This window comes from Fulmarus glacialis, unplaced genomic scaffold, assembly GCF_000690835.1.
Source record: "Fulmarus glacialis isolate BGI_N327 unplaced genomic scaffold, ASM69083v1 scaffold20786, whole genome shotgun sequence".
NCBI lineage: Eukaryota > Metazoa > Chordata > Aves > Procellariiformes > Procellariidae > Fulmarus > Fulmarus glacialis.
This window is the reverse complement of record NW_009220382.1, coordinates 2,532-11,910: the sequence shown is the minus strand read 5'-3', so window position 1 is coordinate 11,910 and position 9,379 is coordinate 2,532. Positions and strand designations below refer to the sequence as shown.

At 40.5% G+C, this 9,379-nt stretch overlaps 1 protein-coding gene across 1 annotated transcript in view; it reads left to right on the top strand.

Annotated features, from left to right (window-relative positions):
- The window catches only part of ZEB1 (zinc finger E-box binding homeobox 1), a gene marked incomplete at its 5' end in the record, with an annotated part of 26,608 nt that overhangs the window by 14,714 nt on the left and 2,515 nt on the right, over positions 1 to 9,379 (top strand). Inside the window, 3 exons of the mRNA XM_009580746.1 lie at positions 4,146 to 4,251; positions 5,751 to 7,561; positions 9,120 to 9,300. Coding sequence (XP_009579041.1) covers positions 4,146 to 4,251; positions 5,751 to 7,561; positions 9,120 to 9,300 — 2,098 coding nt within the window. The remainder of the gene's footprint in view (positions 1 to 4,145; positions 4,252 to 5,750; positions 7,562 to 9,119; positions 9,301 to 9,379) is intronic.

Here is a 9,379-nt window from a genome sequence, read left to right as displayed (position 1 = left end):
GATCCCTGAAGAGGCCAAAGTCTGCTCTCCTGAAATCCAGGGTAGTGAGCTTGCTGTGAGTCTTCCTCGGTGTCCTAAGGATCTTGAACTCCGCCATTCCATGGTCAAGGACCAAGGCTGCCCTTGAGCTTCACATTCCCCACCAGCCCCTCTGTCTTGGTGCGAACAAGGCCCAGCATAGCACCTCTCCTTGTTGGCTCCTCCATCACTTGGAGAAGGAAGTTATTATCAACGCATTCCAGGAACCTACCGGATTGCTTATGCCCTGCCGTGTTGACCCTCCAACAGATATCGGGGTCGTTGAAGTCCCCATGAGGACCAGAGCTTGTGAACGTGAGGCTGCTGCTATCTGTCTGTAGAGTGCCTCATCCACTTGGTCTTCCTGGTCGGGTGGCCTGTAGCAGACCCCCACCATAATGTCACCTGTCCCAGCCCTCCCATAAGCTGACCCATAAGCTCTCGGTCGGCTCCTCGTGCATCCCCAGGCGGAGCTCCATACGCTCTAGCTGGTCATTGACATAGAGGGCAACACCCCCTCCTCGTCTTCCCTGCTTGTCCTTCCTAAAGAGCTTGTATCATTCCATTCCAACACTCCAGTCATAGGAGCCATCCCACCACATCTCCGTGATGCCAATAAGTTCATAGCCCTGCAGGCATGCGCACTAACTACTCTACTCTTGTTTATTCCCCATGCTACGTGCATTTGCATAGAGGCATTTAAGTTAGGCCCCCGATGAAGCCGACTTATGGCTGGAGTGGCTGGAATTCCTTTGTGCTGCTCTTCAGGCACTCTCCTGCTGACCTGTGATCCTTCTCCAGGCTCTGGGCATCTATTGCTGGCACTGGCATCAAACTGGTAGGAGTGGGATGGATTGAGGTTCCCCTCCCCCGGCAACTTTATTTTAGTTTTTTATTCTTAAAGTTCTTTATTCACCTGGAAGTAGATTATTTGGAGACCTTTGTTAGCTGGTTAATGTCCAGCATGTGACAATTTTGTAATTGTTCTGTACAAGGAAGCAATGTGAAAGATAATTCCTAGTGTAGTGAAGGCAGAGGAGGAGGTAGGTGCGCTCTGTGCCTCCCTCGGGGAAAGGGGGGAATATGCCGAACTGCAGCTACTTCTGCTCCTGTGGAGAGCAGAGAGCTGGGAGCCGTCCTGCACCTTCTCCTTCATCCCTCCCTCCCCCCCGTCCCCAGCGTCCCTCACGGCTCCCCTGGCTGCTCCTACACCGCTTAACGGTTGGTAGGCGGCAATGCTGCATATGTATCGTCTGCTTTCACATGTGAAGCACCAAAAAAGATACTGAAGTGTGAATAAGTGCTTCTTATATTTGTTTTATTTTTCTTCTGAACAATCTACAAAGCACTCATAGCTAGTCTGTTAAAATTTCATATTGCCGTGCACACTGCTGAGAAATGGCAGTTCTTGAAGACCATGTGGCTGTGAAAAAACACTGATGTACCTGTAATTCCTGTTCTCCAAATAACTTTTGAGGATTCCCATTAATTAGTTTCAGTTCTCTGGTATGAAAAGAGTGGACATTAGTCCTAAGCACAGTAAATATTTGATGCAGGTATGTATTAGTGGCTAGTTACAGACCTTAATGCTGATGCTTCTTCTTTCAGTCCTTAAAGGAATGCAGAGGAGTATTCTTTGAATGCTGCAGTTAATTCTTTAATGAGCAGAAAACAGCAGTTATGTACTGTACGTTAAAAAATATGTCACGTATCAGAGGCACAAAAAAATTTTGATTTAACGGTACTGAAAGAGGGAGAACTGTTTGAATCTGAGAAAATGAAAGTGAAAGAGTATCAAAGATGGTAATTTAGAGAATAGAGTCATGATTTCTCAGTTAGTTTTGAAGAAGATCCTGGAGAGTGACCTTAAGGTCACACCTTAAGATTGACAAAAAAAAAAAAATATAGGAGAGACAGCAAGAAAGCTGTATAAAGAATTAGAGATATAAGGAGGTAAGGCAAAATAGATGGAAACACTGCCTAGCAGAAAGTTCAAGGCAGCTTGTAGCTACAACCAGGAAAACAGAAAAACTCATTAAAAATTTGATAAGAGAAATGTGGGCTTCCATGCCTTGGAAGCAGAACATTGAATTTTAAAGACTGGAGCAGAAACGTTTCTGATAGACTGAATACATGCACTAATATTTAGTATGAATATTTATGTAGTCCAGCATCTGCAGTAGATGTATATGCTGAGATCCTTTAACTTGTATAATCTCAAGTCAAACAGTAGTAACTGATTCTCTGCAGGCTTAAGTAAATCCTGACACGGTCCTCTAGACTCAGTGAAGTTGGATGATTAAAGTGAAATGCAGCGAGTCAGGCACGATCATCTAGAACATCACTTCAAGGGACTTAGTTAAACAAAGCTGAAAAGCCATGTGGACTAGCAAAAGACAGCTGACAGACCCGGGAATAAGGGTCAAGTGCTAATCAGGATAAGTCAGAGTGGAGACCTCGCTGCAGAGCCTGGGAGGAGGTGTGAGGGAGCCCACTCAGAGGAGGGTGGGAGCAGTATCTGCTGAGAGGTGAAAACTGCAGCTTAACCAAATGCTTATCCCAAGGGAACTGTTGAATTAGAGTACTTGGAAGCAATTTAGATTATCTTGTTTCAATTTGTCTTCTGTTAGCATCTGTATCATATAAAGGAGGACAGGGTGTAGAACGGGGAGGGATGATAATTTGGACAGCATATCTCATAGCAGAGTGCTCAGACTTTCATCCAGCAAACTGCACGGCTGCAGGTTCTTCAGATCTAAAGGCATAAATCAGAACAGGAACATCATCCTGCCTTTTTATTCATCCCCGCTTCTCCAGCGCAGATCTCAGTCCCCAGCTGCCGTGTCTGCACTCGGGGAATAGCCTCAGCACTCGGTGAGCGTCTGCTCCCAGCGCTGCCGACCGCAGTAGACCAGAATTAGGTGTAGGAGCTCCCCGCCACGGTTTCACACCCGAGGAAGTTAATGCACGCCAGCCGATTCGTGGTAGTTGCCCGTAGGCAGGCTGTTTCCCCAGAGTACATGAATAGCCCTATTAATAAGTTTATGAAAATACTTGCCCCGGTTACCAAAAATCTGCAGCTGCATCCAAATGGTGGTAGAGTATCTTTTTGCAAAGAGAGCTCTACTCAAAAAGGAGCTGCTGCTTTTTTAAATAAACAATTTTTTGAAGAGAAAAATTTCTAATTCCTCCATTTCGTGTTAGTAATCAGGCTACTCCAACTTCTAAAACGTGTGTAATTTTTGTCTTTAAAAATACACATTCATAGATTTACTCAGTTTGTAATAAAATTATATATCTTGCATATACATATCACATATATGCTACATATATATACATGGCTTTCTTAGCTTTTGCTTTTTTTAAACTGGCATAACAATAAAGATAAATTAAAAATAATTTGGAGTTTAACAATAAATGCTGTCACAAGGCAAAATATAACAAAAATAACCACAGACCTTCAATGCAAATAGTGAAGAGGTTTTATGTTGTGTACTTGGGAAATCCCTCAACATTGTTATTTATTTTAATTTAGTTTTTTGCATTTATTTTGAGAATTAATTGTGACTGAGAGTGCCTTTGTTGTCACTGAGCCATCTTCTCTTGAGCAATCCTGTCGCATCATTACATAGAGGAATCCAAGGCCAACAGTAAGCGCTGGAAGCATGTAAATGGAAAAATCAAGTCAACTGATTAAACTTTACACAGGCTTTTATGTGCTTTAATGTTTCTCTATCCTGCGTGACATATTCTGTGGGTGGTGGGCTTGGGGTTTTTCTTGGTTTTTTTGCTTTCACAAGTAGAATTAGCATGCATCCTGGAACTTCTTACTCACATAACATTTCAGTGCAAGCTTGATCTGAAGTTAGAAGAAGGGGCAAATATATTTTGGGTTTGTTTTTTTTTTTTTACTGTACCAGATTTATTCAGAAGATACACATAGCTCAGTTTTAACCTGACTTCTAATTTGTTTCTTTTTCATGCATAACGCATACCACCTTCAGTCTCTTAAAATTATGATTGATTCTTTTCAGTTTTGTATTGCATTTTCTCTGTTACAACGTGAAAATACAAGATGTTTTTCCAACATGCTGTCCTATGCAATAATTATGAATTCTTTCTTACAGAGACATGTGACACAGTCCAGTGGTAATCGAAAATTCAAGTGCACTGAATGTGGAAAAGCTTTTAAATATAAACATCATCTAAAGGAGCACCTACGAATCCACAGTGGTAAATACAGCAAGCACTGAATTATATACTAATATTGCCATTTCTACTCTTTATAACTTTGATGTGATATCAGTCTTGTAAGTCTAAGTTTAAAATACTAGTGTTTTCCTTTTCCTTCCTCTGGGACTCTGTAAGCACTGATGCAGCCTTCAGCTAGGTGCAGGAAATACATAGGATAACTCTAGAGGATTTACAGTGGCAGCTTAAGCTCTGACAGTTAAGGAAAATTTCACTTGTGGCAGAAGAAGTGGGGCATCCTTCTGTTCCTTTTTCACTTGTCTGCTTTTTCTCAATGTTTGCAGATCACTCAGCATGTTAGGAGCCTTGCTAGAAAATTTTAATTGATAATAATCGGGACATAACAACTATGCTTCCTACTGTCTGTGGCTGTGATTTTGTTAAAATACCATATTAAAATAGCCTCAGGACACAGGCCTGGAATTGTGATATACTGTCACAAAAGTTTCAATTTGTAGGAAAAGTTCCAATTTGTAAGAAATTTAATATATAATATTATATATTAATATATAAGTAAAATGTGGTCACTCAAAAGAGATTCTCAATTTCTTTCTTCAACTCAAATTTACCCATTGACAGAAAGTCTGAAAACAAGGTTTTAGGCCATCTTTTCCTTTCTTACCAGTTGCTCAGCCATGTTAACAGCAATTAAGAGCACCTCACTTAGAAGTCCTCCCTCAGCAAACATAATTTTATTTCCAGAGGGTGGTGGCACTGTGCCTGTGAGTGAGAAAGCCTCAGTCAATGTACTTTTCAATTTGAAGCAAACCAGCTATTTCAGCTCGTTCCTTTTCCTCTGTAGCACAGATCCCCTGAAAAGCCAACTCTGGCTATGGGTGTAAGAATTGCATAGTTGTGTGCGTCTTCCTGGCAATTTAACCCAATGTTCATCTCTGAAGGCAAACATGAATCTGTCTTCTGCACGCGTCTCGTTTCCCTTTACTTAAACTTTGCCTGTTTTTATTCAGCTGATGAGTATTGTAAGAAGATATGGATATATTGTATTTGAGTCTCCTGCAATAAAATGTGCATAGCTCCTTATATAATTATGACTTGCATTTATGGCATTTGTATTTTTTTCTTTGGTTAATCATATTCTAATTTTTTTCCATTCTGAAGTAATTTATGCATCTTTGAAGTTAGTAGTGGTACTACTTGAATGGAGTTTAATGAAATCTGCAAGTATCATACAGACTCATTTGTGTGATATGTAGACAGTTACTGGGAAATGCTGGAATGTATCATGATCATGTGGGCTCCGTCCTATATCTACTAGTGGATCACAAACTTATTAAAGGACCCTAGGATCAGAGCTATAGATGACATAATTACTCTTACTGTTCAATTCACTGTATAAGATTTTTTTTCCCTAGGACTCTTTTTGATGTATTCTTTTCTAGTTACTATTGCTTGATGAAGTTACGCTGTAGCCTAGTAAACTATTGCATATGCCTTTTTTCTTCTTTTTTTTTTACCTGTAGGAGAGAAGCCATATGAGTGCCCAAACTGCAAGAAACGTTTTTCCCATTCTGGTTCATACAGTTCACACATAAGCAGTAAGAAGTGTATTGGTTTGATGCCCGTGAATGGTAGAGCCCGGTCAGGGCTCAAGACGTCTCAGTGCTCCTCCCCTTCCCTTTCTGCATCACCAGGTAGCCCAGCAAGACCACAGATACGACAAAAGATAGAAAATAAACCCTTGCAAGAGCAACTTCCTGTTAACCAAATTAAAACTGAACCTGTGGATTATGAATTCAAGCCCATAGTGGTTGCTTCAGGAATTAATTGTTCAACCCCTTTGCAGAATGGGGTTTTTAGTGGTGGTAGCCCATTGCAGGCAACCAGTTCTCCTCAGGGTGTGGTGCAAGCTGTTGTTCTACCAACAGTAGGTCTGGTGTCTCCCATAAGCATCAACTTAAGTGACATTCAAAATGTACTTAAAGTGGCAGTGGATGGTAATGTAATAAGGCAAGTATTGGAAAACAATCATGCTAATCTTGCATCCAAAGAACAAGAAACAATCAGCAATGCATCTATACAACAAGCTGGCCATTCCCTCATTTCAGCTATCAGTCTTCCTTTGGTTGACCAAGATGGGACAACCAAAATTATCATCAACTACAGCTTGGAGCAGCCAAGTCAACTTCAGGTTGTTCCACAGAATCTAAAAAAAGAAAACTCTGTTCCTACAAATAGTTGCAAAAACGAAAAATTACCAGAAGATCTTACGGTGAAGTCTGAGAAAGATAAGAACTTTGAAGGAGAGACCAATGATAGCACTTGTCTTCTTTGTGATGACTGTCCAGGAGATCTTAATGCACTTCAAGAATTAAAGCACTATGAAACGAAAAATCCTCCTCAGCTTCCTCAGCCCAGTGGAACAGAAGCTGAGAAGCCCGACTCCCCTGTCCCATCAGAAACTGGGGAGAACAACTTGTCTCCTGGTCAGCCACCTTTAAAGAACCTTTTATCGCTCCTAAAAGCTTATTATGCATTAAATGCACAACCGAGCGCAGAAGAGCTTTCAAAAATAGCTGATTCAGTAAACCTACCACTGGATGTGGTAAAAAAGTGGTTTGAAAAAATGCAAGCTGGACAAATTTCTGTGCAGTCTTCTGGACCATCTTCTCCTGAACAAGTTAAATTAAGCAGTCCTGCAGATAATGATGATCAAGCAGCAACTACAAATGTGAGCGAACCCCAGAACAGCACAAATAATTCACAAAATCCTGTCAATACAACAAAATCTCAGACTTTACCAGGGGGATCAACTCTGAATGGTTCACGCAGTAGCACCCCATCCCCATCGCCACTAAACCTTTCTTCATCAAGAAATTCACAGGGTTATACGTACACAGCAGAGGGTGTACAAGAAGAGCCACAAATTGAACCTCTTGACCTTTCGCTACCAAAGCAACATGGAGAACTATTGGAAAGATCTACCATAACTAGTGTTTACCAGAACAGTGTTTATTCTGTCCAAGAAGAACCTTTGAACTTAACTTGTGCAAAAAAAGAACCACAAAAGGACAACAGTATTACAGACTCTGATCCTATTGTAAATGTAATCCCACCAAGTGCCAATCCCATAAATATTGCTATACCTACAGTCACTGCCCAGTTACCTACAATTGTTGCCATTGCTGACCAGAACAGTGTTCCATGCTTGAGAGCTCTCGCTGCCAATAAGCAAACCATTTTGATTCCACAGGTGGCTTATACATACTCTACTACAGTTAGTCCTGCAGTTCAAGAAACACCACCAAAACACACCCAAGCCAACGGAAATCAGGTACTTCAGTCCCTGTATTCCTGTGTGTTGTGTATGACGTATTCATTCTGTATCCATGCTGAACTAACAGAAAGCTGTCAAGATAAATAAAATAAAATGTAAATGTAAGCTATCAGGTTTATTCAGCTTGATTGTTAATGGGTAATAGATGTTACTGTTAAGTCCTCTGCAAAGCTAGCTCAGGCAGCTTGAGTCCAGACTGACAGAAACTATATAGTTCTGTGCGTGGACAAGTCAGTTCTTCACTATGTTCTGTCATTCAGAAGTGTCTTCTAGGACATTAGCGCTCAGTATTTTAAAGACAGTTTAATTCTCCTGATCAAAAAGCAAAGTAAGGCCATGGCTTGTGTTTCTTGCTGGCACTCTATCTCCTCTTTCCCCACATCCAGAAAATAAACTATTTGGAACTTCTGGCTGCTCCCTTCACACTGCTCTGCTTTGTTGGCTTGCAGAGCAGCTGACTTCATCTTACACCATAATGCACTTCAAACAAAATTCAGATGTTCTCAACTGAAATTCAGGCAGGTATTTACCTTCATCTGCCATTCCTGTATCCTGCCCTGTTCCTCCCTGGGTACATCCAGATGTGATCTAATCGGAGTCAGCCCTGCTGAGACACACCTGTGCATGTTGAGGTAGGGACAGAGCAGAACAGACAAGTGGCTTGCGTAAAGACTGAGCGTTTCTAATTAAGTCTTAGAAATTTGGATGTTCAGCATTTTAGGCAGGCTTCTGTATAGCCAGAGACTGAGGAGCCTTGAAGAGTTACAAGGTTGCTTATATGTTGAAGTTTATGAGGCAGACGACATTTCAGGTAGCTATTACATATATTTTTATGTTCAGATTTGATAATATAAGAGAAAAGTAATTCTGTGTGTAGTGATACTGCTGATATCAGTAGAAAATACTGTGCTTCTTACAGGTGAGCTTCACTTGAAATACTTAGACTACAGTTATGATTTTTAAGAACTTTTTATTAATTAAACGTTTGAAATCCCCCAGATTTTGGGTTAAGTAGGATTTGTGGTAGTTTTATGAGGAAGAGGGTAGTCAATATGCAAATTCAAATGATTCAATTAAATAGCTTTTTGTGAAAACTTCATCAAAAGCTACAGTCTTAACTTCCATAAAATCCACAAGGTAGCAAAATGTGGGTGACAAACATTAGTTGAAAAATGCAGTTAGATATCGAATTTGCTCTTCCAACTTACTGAGGTACTTTACAGGTCTGTAATCTTCTTTTCCTTCCTAACATTGCATTTATTTTACGGGCCCTAAAACATGATGTGTCAGTGTAGCTTACACCTGGCCAACAGAAAAATTTGGATGTGATTAAAGTCAGTCCCAGTGAGAATTCTGCATCTGTATGGTGGCAGGGACTGCAAAGCAGAGCGATGCAGTGGAAGATTTTTTTGACTCTCTAAGTCTAAACAATTTTGTTTGGCTGTTTACAGACTTGAATGAAAATAACAGTGCAGCTTCAGCTTATATTTTAAAATTGTGTGCTGCATCAGTGCATTTTTTATTGAACTCAACCTTTTTCGTAATTTTTCTTAAGGATGAAAGGCAAGACACTAGCTCAGAAGGAGTATCAAATGTAGAAGATCAAAATGATTCTGATTCAACACCCCCAAAGAAAAAGATGAGAAAGACAGAAAACGGGATGTACGCGTGTGATTTATGTGACAAAATATTCCAGAAGAGCAGCTCGTTATTGAGACATAAGTATGAACACACAGGTATGTACTAGGAAAAGCAGTTTCAGATCATTATTTCATTCATAGTGTGGTAGTGTGTAACTGATAATCTCAACTGGAA